The sequence below is a fragment of the Acomys russatus genome, chromosome 22 (genome assembly GCF_903995435.1).
Source record: "Acomys russatus chromosome 22, mAcoRus1.1, whole genome shotgun sequence".
Classification (NCBI taxonomy): Eukaryota; Metazoa; Chordata; class Mammalia; order Rodentia; family Muridae; genus Acomys; species Acomys russatus.
Genome location: NC_067158.1, coordinates 8710586 through 8724153, shown reverse-complemented (window position 1 = coordinate 8724153; position 13568 = coordinate 8710586). Strand labels below are relative to the sequence as shown.

The 13568-nt window shown below is 43.2% G+C and overlaps 1 protein-coding gene across 2 annotated transcripts in view; it reads right to left on the bottom strand.

The window, feature by feature from the left end:
• Positions 1 to 6856, bottom strand: part of Ugp2 (UDP-glucose pyrophosphorylase 2) — a 49496-nt gene extending 42640 nt beyond the window's left edge. Inside the window, exon 1 of one of the 2 annotated variants that reach the window (XM_051165350.1) lies at positions 6689 to 6856. Coding sequence is in view for 1 of the 2 variants with exons in the window: in XM_051165349.1 (XP_051021306.1) it covers positions 5783 to 5801 (19 nt within the window). In the remaining variant the exon portion in view is untranslated. Of the gene's footprint in view, positions 1 to 5782; positions 6147 to 6688 lie in introns of those variants that run through there. The other variant, XM_051165349.1, reaches the window with a different exon arrangement.
• Positions 6857 to 13568: the final 6712 nt, after the last annotated feature.

The following is a 13568-nucleotide window of genomic DNA, read 5'->3' as shown; positions in this document are numbered from 1 at the left end:
CTCTGCTTTTCTGGCTCGTGGCTAAGGAGAAAAGGAGCACTGTTCTCAAAAGCTGCTCCCTAAAACAGTATGTTTACAGTTTGGTGACTAGCAAGAAAAAAGGGAAGAAAGCACAACATGTCTATTTCAAGTTATGAGTGCAACGAGTATGTTTGCATTGTTTCGTTTTGTTTTGTTTTGAGTCAGGGTTTCTCTGTGTAGCCCTGATTTTTCTGGACTCTTGTAGACCAGGCTGGACTTGAACTCACAGAGATCCACCTGCCTTTGCCTCCCAAGTGTTGGGACTAAAGGCATGTGCCACCACGCCTGGCACATTGTTTTTTAAGATACAAAAATCACAAAGGAAGAGGAAAGTCTTATGATTTACTTAGAAAAACCAACAAAAATATCTAGGAACATTTGGGGGGAAATGAAACATTTTGTTGTTTAAGCTAAGAAAGACAACATAGCTTGTTTCTTCAGGGTTCTCAGAAACAATCCTAATTGTCAAAATAGAGGGGGCGCAACCAATTTCTTTTGGCCATGACTGAGAAAAATAAACAATGGCAACTATTGACAGAGGCAGAACTGGAGCCCTAGACAATTACTTCACAACAAACTGAAGGAGATGCCTGCATCACCAATCAAGAGAACTGGGAAACAGTTTTCAAAAGCAGCATTATAGTATTACACAAAAGCTACTCCATCAAAAACCACAGTTTAATTTCTTGTGATGGGTTAGTAAGCCAACTTCCAAAGAAATTAATGAGTTATTAATAGAAAAATCCGTGTCTGATAGAATTTTAGAGACCTAAGAAATACTGTTTCAACTAATAGTACTGTAACTATGTCAGGGAAAATCTAATAAAAGGCTAAAATGTTCACAATTCAAACACTATTTCTCCAAATCCAAATTGAATATTTTAGAAAAGAAACTATAGGTTGTGTTAGAAGGGTCACAGTCTTTAGCAAGCCACCAGTGTTTAAAGACTGTCATACTATCCAAGGGCTTAATCAGCCACCCTTCTGCATTCATCTTAAATCTGAGTACCACCGTACAAACACAGTCTAGCATCGTTAGAATTTCCTCCAATAGCATAAATGCAGAGATAAAACCACAAGTTTCTCCACTGTACAAATAAAATTGGGATAAATAGCATCACAGGAAGTTAATACATCTTTTATTCATTTTCACCAACAAGAGAGGTTAACTTCCAAATATTTATTTGTACTAACCTTCCAGACTTCTGAGAACTCACAATGCCTGCATTTGTACAAAAACTACCAACTGAAGCCTCATGGAAAGTGGAGGCCATGGTAGATTGTTCTTTTACAGAAAACATGGTTTTTATTAGGCCAAACTATATTTATATCAAAAGTTCTCCCAGTATTTTAAGTTGGCTACAACTCATCTCTGAAGAAAAAAAAAAAAAACACATGCACACATACAATGGTTTCTGTCAACTGCTATTTTTAAAAAAAATCTATTACAGAAACTTTCCAATGTATCTTCAGAATTTTAAAAAGGTGCTGCCAAGAGGTATAACCATTAATATTTACACTTCCCCAGTAAGGGAAATTTAACTGCAGAGATGAAGGACAGTCAAATTTTATCAAACCAATTCTTCATTTTGAATTTTCCTAAATATTAACAATCATGAATGAATTGAACTAAGTTCACATACCCCTACCCTCTAGCAACATAATAAACTCTAATCCACAGCTTTAAGGTATGTGCTTAAGCCATTTCTTTGTGGTCACTACTACTGAATTAAATCCACACCACAGTCTTCCTGGGTTTAAAAAAAAAAAAAAAGAAAACCAAAAACTTAATCACTTTGATGATAAGCAACAGGTTTTATGATTTGAGACGAACCAGGCCAAAGGCTGGCCTTGACAAGCCCCAGAATGCCTCTCATCCCTGCACCCATCTGAGACCCCTTCAGTTATAATCAGCTCAGGCATCTTTGCTGACCAGCTGCCATATACCAAACAGGAATCACCAAGAGTCAAAAAGTTCCAACAAATGGGAAAGTTGACAGGCCACAATACTCTTTTAAGCAATGCAGATGTGTTTATATGGCTTTCCCTGAAATACAGTATTATATATTAGACATATTATTTAACACAATTTTAAGAATAAAAGACATTTTTACACAGCTTAGATAGATAATAGCATATTCAAAGTTGTGAAAAATACTTCTAGAATTACAATATTAAGAATATAACCTAGCCTTAGCTGGCTGGCTAGAAAGCATCAGTCCCTTCACCATTTATAAACTTCCAAAAATTTAGAGACAGTTCTCAGAATGTTTTAAAAGGAAAATTCCAAATGGTATCTGTTGACAAACCTAGCAAAACACCACAACTGATTATGGTGCTACCTCCAAAAGTGACAGGCAGAAAGAGGTACTGTTCACTTTAGAAAGCGGAGGCCCTGCAACAGAGAAAGCCAGGGCTAGGCAATTTCATAGGCATGCCAGAGAGTACAGCAACTCAGTACCACGCTTTGTGCTCTAAAGCATTTTGCTATGAGAAATATTATTCGGCTCCGGAAGAACACAGACTTAGGGAGATATGCGAAGAATTAACTGAAAATTTCCAACTAACTAATGGTCTAAGCGGCTGAGGAAGAAGATAACCAGTGTTAGATCTGGAGTCCAGCCAAGTGAAGCAGAGCCACGGTCTCTGTCACCCAAAAGGAATTATCCTTAATGCACACTTCATAACGCCCAGACCTACAGAACCCTGAGTACCTACTGTAAGGGAAAGTCAATATAGTGCAATGCATACAATGAGCATTCAAAAAAAAAAAAAAGTTGCTAACTGAACTTTAAAAATGAACTTGTATTTACTCCCTGTAGTATCCAAGCTTTACCCTGCCCTGCCATCCCCTCCCTTTCAGCTCCTGTACAGGTTTAATATTTTATTTTAAATATATCAACTTCCAAGTAAGCAAACCTAAACATTAAATCTGGAATACGAAAATGAAGAGTTGTCTGTCCGTGTTTCTGTTGTTGGCATGTTGGGTAGCAATGCTAACTGAAAAGCCAGCATTGTTTTAGGAAAGAGTACCAGTCACTGGGCACAGGGTGCCTGGCTCATTCCTGTAGCACAGCGCCCTACTTCACCTTCTCAGTAACCCTGACGCATAAGCACTGACCGGCGCCTCAGCCAGCGCCGGGGACAGAGACAGAATCCATCACTAGTTATATTCCTAGTCCAATATCCAAGCTGTACAAACGCAGAGCCTAAGATTCACAAGTGTCTAAAGTCACTTTTTAGTAACAAAAGTCAAATCATCTTTCTTGCTATTTATGTGATGTATCACACACACACACACACACACACACACACACACACACACACACAGCCAAAAACATAGGGTGAGCTTACCTACTAAGAAAGTGTATAGAGCCAGGCAGTGGTGGCACAGGCCTTTAATCCCAGCACTCAGGAGGCAGAGGCAGGCGGATCTCTGTGAGTTCAAGGCCAGCCTGGCCTACAAAGTGTGTCCAGGACAGCCAAGGCTGTCTCAAAATTTCATATATGTGTGTACACACACACACACACACACACACACACACACACACACACACTTTAGGTTGTGGGCATTTGCCACCTGTGACAAATTCTTTTAGAATATCTACTCTCAAGACATTTTATTTTCCCCAGGGACATATTACCTTTGTGATAATCTATTTGGAGAATAGGCCATGCCTACAAATTTTTTTTATCCAAAGCAACAAAAGGTGTTGGAAAGGACAGGCGCGGTAAACAACTCATGAATTTTAGAACTTCTCACCAGCTCATCTTTGGACAAGATTCAACTTTCATCGGCTCTACAGTATCTCTGTAGATGCTTAAGTGAGGCAATCCATGAAATAACTCTGGCCTAACAGTTGCTAACACTTTCCTTATGAAACAGCACATGCAGAGCACGAGTAAGCATCAGTGACTTCTGGGGGGGAGGGTCAAAGAGAGAAAGAGAAACATAATTTTCCAACTCTTACCCTTGAAATTTGATGTGTGTATCCAAACTCTGAGATAAGCTAATTAGCTTTATCATTTCTAACAGTAACCAAAGCAAGCACATAGAGGGGTCATACCTAAAAGTCCAAAAATTAAGCAATGATCAACAACACGATCGCATTTAAAACATTTGGAGAGAGTGTCGTCTTGTTGTGCAAAATAGCCTGTTTCAAAGGAAAACTACTATTCCAAGTAAAAGTGGATACAAAGAAATCAAATGTGGTGTCTGGACTGCATCATGCAAACAGGAATCAGAACTGAGCTTATAGTTGTTAATACAACTATGTTAACTTCTTAATTTTAACATATGTGCAACGTCTTCAAAAATGTGTACGTATTTCCAAAAAACAGGCTTTTAAGAAGAGGATAGCACAGTAAAATGGCAGATGTCCACAGCCACTTGGGTATACTGGATTCAGAAATCTGAAGAGCGCCCTAACAGCAAAAGCTGTAAATGGGCATCAACTCTGTAAACCATCCTAAAAACACTAAATACATGAAATCCTTTGAGTTTAAATACTATAAATTCCTTTCTCTAGCTTTTGCTTTTCTCCTCTAGCTTACTCTTACAAAATACTGTGACCTTCCTAATCTTAGGGCACAGGGCATTTATTAAATCAGAGATGAGCATCTCGAGCCACACAGAAAGCATACCATGGACTTCAAACACGACGATACAATGACATTTCTGAGTTTAGTGCTGAAGGCAGGCAGGCAGGCTAAAGGCCCCATCTGCTTTCTTAATGATGAAGACAGCTTCTTTTAATCTATTATGCAAAACTTGAGAAGAGTTAATAAAGTGAGGAGTAACTAAGTAGGGCATTTTCATTCCCAGGGTCAAACGATGGACATTAACAGCACTACTTTAAAAGAAAAGAAAGAAGGAAAGAGAGGTGGGCCTGCTGCTCCTGAGAATCACACTGTGCGGTTGCAGACTTTACTAGCTGTATTAAGTAAGATGGCTGAAGCTTTCCCACACTACAGTCTGGAAGGACAAGTTTCTTCCATATCAAAAGGCAAATTCTACAGTTAGTCACAGAAGTTTAAGGCAGCACCCATTGCAATGTGTAGAGCGCACACACACACACACACACACACACATACAGGGAAGGCCACAGCTTAGTTGAAGGGTATCTCTTTACACACATACAGAATTTAGATGGTGATTTTCAAATTTAAAGAAGTCACAATCTTTTCATATTTAAAAAAAAAAAAAAAAAAAAGGAAAAAGGAAAAAGCAAACAGCCCTGCAGCAAAGTCCTTTCCGTAACTGGAATGACCTCCAGTGTCTACGAACTACTCCTGGTTTCGCAATAATTGACTCAGAGACCCAATCCACGTACACACTGAGAAGTGGAGAACGGTACAGCTTCCTCCCTCCGTAGTTTTGGCAAACCCATCTGCTTGCCCCTAGCCCCCTGGGTTTCCCTGTCCCACAAAGATAACTTATCATCAACTATAAGAAGAGAACAAGAATTAATCAGCAGTCAAAATCCTCTTTTAGTTTTCACAGTCACTATCTGCGAAGTCAGAGTACGGTTAAGCCCGATTTTAGGAAGGCGAAGCTAACCCCTGCAGGCACAGAGGCGTAACTACACGTATATGAAACGCCAACCCACCAAGCGGGGCAAATTAACTCAAACATCAATTTAACCAGAAAGGTTTGGCAAACGGTATCACAAGTGAACATTTCCAAATCCAAACTACCCACCAACCTAGAGACTATCAGTACCCAAATTCGGATGAAGCAACCATGAGCAAAATGTCTTACCTGGTACAAATCTCGACATTTTAGGGTTTTATTAAAATAACCTGGCTTATAATTTCCAGTTCCTAGGAGCTGCGTTCTAAGGAAGGTCTCTCTACCTTCCCAGCAGTAACCGATGTGTTCTTTCTCCTCCGATGTCTGGCTACTTAAGGAAGTATTCGTATAAAAGGATCAAAACTGGTCTTTTGGGGGAAAAAAAATGCAGAAGACCGAAACTTGGTGGGACCGACTCAGCTTAGGAGGGAACTCCTGGCTACTCAGCGATCCCGACACCAACAGGGGACGACTGGAGACTCCGGAAAAGGTAAAAATCACACGAACTTAAATTTCATCAATGAAGAGGCGGACCTAGGGTGGCTTTTTCGCCGCCCCCCCCCCCCCCCCGTCTCCACGCCCTCTAAGGCAGCACCGCCGCAGGCCCCGGGCCGCACCCCGAGGCCCCTGGCCTGTCGCCGTGCAGCTGCGAGCCGCTGGCGCCCGGCACCGCTCCGGAGGCGGAGAGGCCGGCGAAGGGGGGCAACGCGACCTTCTCCCCAGCCCATAAATAGCCCGGGGACTCGGCGGCGCTGCGAATTCCGCACTCGGGCGGACAGCTGGCCAAGGCCTCCGGGGCCCGTCCCCCCCCCTCCCCGCCCCCTCCCCGCCCCCACGCGCAGCGGCTCGACACTCGGGCACTCGGAGGCCCAGCTCGCCGCGCCCCCACCCCACCCTACCGGGCCGCAGGACCACCCTCCTCCCCCCCTCCCCCGACCCACCGGGAGGCCCGACCCTTCCCGCCCCGCCCTCGGCCTTCCCGCCCCTCACTCTTCCACGCCCCGCGCTCGGCCTCCCGCCACGCCTTTCCCGGCTGGGACCCCACACGGAGGTCGTCGCCCGGAGCCTGGCCCTCCCCCTGGAGTGACTTCCCACCTTCCTCTTCCTTGGAGGGCCGTGGAGTTGTGGGCCCAGGATGATGGAGTCCCGCAGGCTGCGCGAGCGTGGCTGAGGCGGCCTCCTCTCCGCTCCCGTCGCACGCAGACACCCGGAGCCTGGCGCCAGCGTGCGGCCCCGTGGCTCCCGACACCCGAGCCCCCACTTTTCTCCACACGCCTCCCCTCCCCCTCCAGCCGGAGAAACCTCCCTCCCCTTCTCTTCCCCCCCTCCCAGCCCCCGCCGATGCGGAAATGTCTCTAGCCTAGCCAATGAGACGCGCGGAGGTGGCAGGGGGCGGGGCGTGTGAGGCTCGGAGGAGGCGGGCGCAGCGGCGGACGCGGGAATCCCGCGCGTGGGAGCTGCTGGGGGTTGTCGCGGGGCGGGGGCGGGGGCGGGCGGCTGGGCACGTCGTCTCTTCGCCGGCTCTCTGCAGAGGCCGCGAGCGTGTGCGAGAACTGAAGCGTGTGAGGTGGTGTTTGCACGCCACCCGGAATTCGCCCGTTGAAGGAAACCTTGCGTCGAAAGGATTGCCTGTTCAGTCCGCCTACCTGCAGTATCATTGCTTACCTGCCACGGGGGCGTGGCCCTGCCCAGGGCCATATAAAAGGACAAAAGGTCCAAGTGGACCCCTCTCTACTCTCACTCTCTCGCTCTCTCTACTCCTTACTTTACTCCCTCTCTCTACCCTCTCTCTCACTCTCTCCTCTCCCTTCTTACTCATCCTGTCTCTGTCTCTGGGGTACCCCTCCCCCTTTCCCTCTCTCCCCATGCTCACTTAATAAACTTCATATAACGTAATATCTGGTACCTTGTATCTATCATTATCTTATTCCCATATATAAAATTGATAAAAATGCCAAATGAAGGCTTTCCAGAAAGACCCATCACTCTGGCTTTGCCTTGCCCAGCATCCCATTCCTAGGCAAATTTCCACTGTGTTAATTTACTAGCCGATGTGAAAACGACCTGTTACTCTTCAAGAGATGCTCTCCTAACAATGGTCAGTCTTGAAGTTCTTGAAAGAACGGTGGTGCACCAGCCTGGGGACTCGCCCCGGCGAGCCCAATCGCAGCTAGTCTTGCCATCCCCATGCGCCTGTAAGACGGTCACCCTGCCTGACCAGTGATTGCCAGCTCAGTGTCTCAAACCAACCAAGTACTTCCCGGAGGGTTTGAAACGTTGTGCAGCATTTTTCACCCAAGGTAAATGAGAATTTCTAAATTATTCTCTACACAAAAGAGCTTTCATTATTCAGTTCCCCGGGCTCATATGGAAATGTTCATAAGCAACTGAAAAAGAACAGTGACCACGTTGCTTACGTGGAATCAAAAACAAAACAAAACAAAACAACAAAAAACCTTAGGCCTCCAAATATTTCAGCTAAGGAAGTACCTCCAAATAAAAAGTTTCTAAAATAACAAATGTCTTCGGTTTAATAACAGCATTTGGAGACTGGACTTTTTGCTTGGTCTCTACATCCTCTCTGAACAGTAGAGAAATTGTTCCAGACCTGAATGAGCTGTATTTATTAGTCAGCAGAAGCAAACACCACCACAGACCTGGGGCTCCCAGTACACATTAGCCTGCAAAAGAGTTAAGTGCAGCAAGAATCTTTCATTTTACCAGGCTTGTTATTTAAAAAAGAAAAAAAAAAAAAAAAAAAAAAAAAAAAGCACGTTATTTTTGACTTCCACAGAAGATTAGAGAGAAAAAAAAAGGGGGGACCTTAAGTCCAGCAAAAACATTTAGTAATTCCTAAGAATTGGTGTCTTGACTTATGGGGTGATTAAATATTGAAATAGGACACAAAGAATGCTGTGCATTTACCACCACTCATGAAAAGTTCCCAGAAAGTAAACAGTGCCCATCTTAAGTGGTAGAGCCAGGGGTTGGCTCTTGGCCAAGTAGCACCAGGGAAAGCACATTTCTAAATAGTGTTTTCATATAGTGCCTTACAAATAACAGTTCTTCAGAAAGAGGCTCCAGTTTAAATTCCAGATCTTCACAGACCCTGTCGAGTTCCCCCACTCCCTAAAAATGAGCTCATTTGACAAGTCATGGGATAAGAAAATAAAACCTGAGGGTTCTCCATGACTATAAAGCAACCGCTTGTTTTCTCTCTTTACATTCAGCGCGCGCGCACACACACACACACACACACACACACACACACACACACACACACACACGGGGTGTGTCTCTGTTTGATCTTTTTTTCTTTTAATATTTAAAAAACTTTTATTTTATGTATATTCAGTGCACCATGTATGTGATTGGAGCCTGGGGAAGTCAGAAGAAGGCATGTGATCCCCTAGAACTGGAATTATAGAAGGTTACGAGTCATTCTGGTTGCTACAAGCCCAACCCAGGTCCTCTGCAAGAAAGTGCTTTTGTTATTAGCTTTTATTTTTTTAAATATTTTATTTAGTTTTACTCTATGTGCATTGGTGTGAAAGTGTCAGATCTTGGAGTTACAGACAGTTGTGAGCTGCCATGTGGGTGCTGGGAATTGAACCTGGGTCCTTTGGAAGAGCAAGCAGTGCTCGTAACCACTGAGCCATCTCTCCAGCCCCCTGAAAGTGCTTTTAACTACTAAGCTATCTCTTCAGATCCCATCCATTCTTTGCCCCAACTGTGGGTTACTGTACTAGTCCATGAGGGTGCATAATGTCGATATCTAAGTTGTTAGAGACCTGTTACATGGTAGTTTTACAGAGAAAAGCTTTTCAGAAACTTGGTAGGGGGTGGACTTGAAGGAGGCTGAAGATGGGAGCTGGGAAGTGAGGTGCAGGCACAGAAAAAGAGGTCAAGTGAGGTAACGAACAAAATGGACGCCTGTAAGCCAGTATCTGGTGAGTATAAAGCATGGGCTGACCATGTCAAGAGTGTCCTCCAAGGATCATATAAATTCTGCCTCTAATTTTCTCCAGTCCACTTTTCTACTTCCCCATATGAAAGTGAGAAGAACTCATTTTGTCTTAACTGATCTTGCGAGCAAACCCAGGGCCTCCACCCTTCTGCATAAGAACCTGGCCATTAGCTACAGCCATAGCTCCCATACAGTAACATTCCCCACCCCACCCCACCCTCACCCCACCCCCCACCCCACCCCAACCCTCACTCCCATCCCACTCCACCCCCACCCCACCCCCACCCCCAACCCCACTCCAACTCCCGAGACAGGATTTCCTTATGTTATCTTGGCTGTCCTGGACTTGCTTTGTAGACCAGGCTGGCCTCGAACTCACAGCTGCCTCTGCATGCACCACCACCCAGCCTTTCTCCCTTATTTTTGAGCCTTCTTTTGGGTGCCTCTTTAGATTTAGTGTCTGTCAGTGTCTGCTACACAGAAAGTATTCCATAAGTGTATATTGAATGATGGCTTTAATGCCATTACATCTTTTAATTCACAGTATTGTATCCTGGTCTCTACAGTTAAGAACCATTAATTTATATTTAGAAGTAATGATTCCTAAGTTGACTGATTTTCACCTAGACTATGAATGTGGGACAAAGTACAAGCTGGATGAAGTACTATTCATCATGAGCATTCTCTGTCTACCAAGGGATGATGTAGACTGTGGGTGGGGGAGGGGCGGTGAGGGGGTGGGAGGGTGAGGGTGGTGGGGGGGGAGGGTGTCTGTTGTTTTCCTTTGGTTTCTGGTAATGGAGATTAAACCCACTGCCTGGCATGCCATAGGCCAGTGCTCCACTATGGAACTATATCCATAGCACGCAGGGTAATTTAGAAATTGCTAAAGTATTAAATAGGTGTAAGATTGGCAGTGTGTGTGGCCATGTTTTTATTTAATTTTTGTCATTCCTCATGCTATTTTATTACAAAATGATGCAGCACAGTTTGTTGTAAAGAAAACATATTGTAAAGAAAAGTTGTATGTCATGCCTGAAGAGCTGAGGCAAGAGTCTAGGCAACTGTTAACCACTGGACCACTGCCCACACTCAGTATTGGCTCTGTCTATTCATCTCAGCCTTAGGCCACCCACAGGGAAGAGGAAAGGGGATTAGTGTTAGCAGTTGCTGGTTACTGACTAGATTTAACAATAAGGCATTTTTTAAAAATTGAAATGTAATTAGAAAGGGTTAACTGGAAAAACTATATTAAATGATAATTATGAGATGAACCACTAGTGGGTGAGTAGTCTAAAAATGAACATGGTTTCCTAATACTCGAGGAAGAGTGAGACTTTCATTCTTTCCTGTTGCCAAACACCGTGATTACTGAACCAGGAAGTTTGCTGAAACAAGTGGAGATTTTAACTTGTGACATTAGGCACTTTCGTTTTTTTCACAGTTGCTTTTTAAATTGTATCTAATAGTTATATAACTTACGTAACATAACACCAAGATGTATTTCAAATAACTGAGATGTTAAAAAATAAAACATCGCTGGGTGTGGTGGTGCTCGCCTTTAATCCCAGCAGAGCAGGGTTGGCACAGACCTTTAATCCCAGCACTCAGGAGGCAGAGACAGGTGGATCATTGTGAGTTCGAGGCCAGCCTGGTCTACAAAGGGAGCCCAAGACAGCCAAGGCTACACAGAGAAACCCAGTCTCAAAAGAGAGAGAGAGAGAGAGAGAGAGAGAGAGAGAGAGAGAGAGAGAGAGAGAGAGAGAGAAAGAGAGAGAGAGAGAGAGAGAGAGAGAGAGAGAGAGAGTTGATAAATCAGTCTAACTAGTTTTAAGTCATTAGATTCATAAGAATGCAAGTTAACTACAACAAGTGTTGTCTGTCGACATATGTCAACAGTTTTCTCCTATCTCTCCTTTAAGAGTTGAAGAGAGCAGGTTCTTACTGTGACTGCATCTGGTAGGTCTTCCTTTCTTCATTTTCACCAGAGGAACATGTTTGTGAGAAAATGTGATGCCTATGAAATTGTATCTGTCTTGTATCAACCTGTGTCTCTAGATCCCTTTTGGTTTTAGAGGCAGAGGCTCATTCCCTTTCGTGTACTGGCCAGGAATAAACATAAAGAAACAGCATATGTATTCCCAGGGTTTTTAATTAAACATAGATTGCTACGTAAGCATAGTTTAGAAATATTCTTAAAAGCTCATAAGAAGTAGCACATTGCTTACTAAACTAAGAAAGAATAAATATTATTCTGGTTTACCTGAGTGATGTGTATCTAGGTGAGTAAATTCTTCTTACTGACTTTGAAATCCACGAAAAGAAATGCTATGAAAGGGTGCAGTGTCATTCTGTTTTTTTTGTTTTTGTTTTTGTTTGTTTGTTTGTTTGTTTGTTTTTTTCTCTTTCAGCCACTTTAAACATTCCCTGTTCTGCGTCCCATCAAACAACTTGTGTGACTTGATGGTTTTCCACACATCTCCACCTCTGCTCTAACTTGTTAAATGCCCTGTGAGTGCACCAGTGGGAAGTGTTAAATAAAGAATCTCTGTTTCCTAACTTAAAGAGCTTATTTTAAGAATTTTATACCCACCTTACTAACTAGATATTAAAGAGATCCACTTCAGATGAGACTTAAATAATTGGGCAATTATGTCATTAAATGAATAATATTATTAGGAAATAAAAAGTAACTTTTCACTCTCTAGAGTGAACAGGAAAAGAGTTATCATATTTAAATGAAAGGCCATAGGGAAAGCGTTAAGTTCTGCTGCTATTTTTAATTGAATTGTATTTCAGTATAAGGATGAACATCTTTTTTTTTTTTTTTTTTTGCTTTTTCGAGACAGGGTTTCTCTGTGTAGTCTGGCCATCCTGGACTCACTTTGTAGACCAGGCTGGCCTTGAATTCACAGCGATCCGCCTGCCTCTGCCTCCCGAGTGCTGGGATTAAAGGCGTGTGTCACCACGCCTGGCTGGGATGAACATCTTTTAAAAAACAAATCCAGAGTAGTGACAGAACACTCACAGTAAGGAGGGGCACTCTGCCATCCGGCTTTCCTACCCCAGTCTCAAACCCCTGGGAAACCAATTTTCTTCTGATCATTGTCTCTTTATCTCTAAATATATCTCTAGATGCTTATGTCTTATTTTTCATAAATTATATTTTTGAGTTCTAGATTTTAGACATTATGTTTAGAGTTCCTAAAATAATAGAAACTTAGCTCATAATCCCACTTCATCTTTTTTCTTTCTTTTTCTTTTTTTTTAATTAAATTTTCAGCTGAGCATGGTAGCACATGCCTGTAATCCCAGCACTCAGGGAGGCAGAGGCAGGTGGATCTTTGTGAGTTTGAGGCCAGTCTGGTCTACAAAGCGAGTCCAGGAACAGCCAAGGCTACATAGAGAAACCTTGTCTTGAAAAACAAAAACAAAAACAAAAAAAACCCCAAAAACTTAAATTCTCTAAATTTGTAGAGTTATGCTCCCCAGCCTTAACTTCATTATAGCACATAGACGAAATGGCATTTACATGGAATACCAGGATAACCCACAGGAAATCTGAGTATGCGCTTTATACTTGGTAAAGAATTGTTTGCTTTTAAAACATGTATAAATTTATTAAAATAACAATGAATAAAAAGTAGTAGAGGACATGTTAAGTACTTAATCCATGTAATAGCAGATAAGCCTTTTAAAAATGAGATTTTATTTTGTTTTGTTTTTCGACACAGGATTTCTCTATGTAGCCTTGGCTGTCCTGGACTCACTTTGTAGACCAGGCTGCCCTGGAACTCACAATGACCCGCCTGCCTCTGCCTCCTGAGTGCTGGGATTAAAGGCATGTGCCACTATGCCTGGCAAAAATGAGAAATTTGAGCTTGTCTATCTGAATCTAACCTTTCTGATTTTTGTTTTTGCTTTGTTTTCTGAGCTATCGTTCCTCTGTGTGGTCTTGGGTGTCCTGGAACTTGCTCTGTAGACCAGGCTGGCCTCGAACTCAGAGAT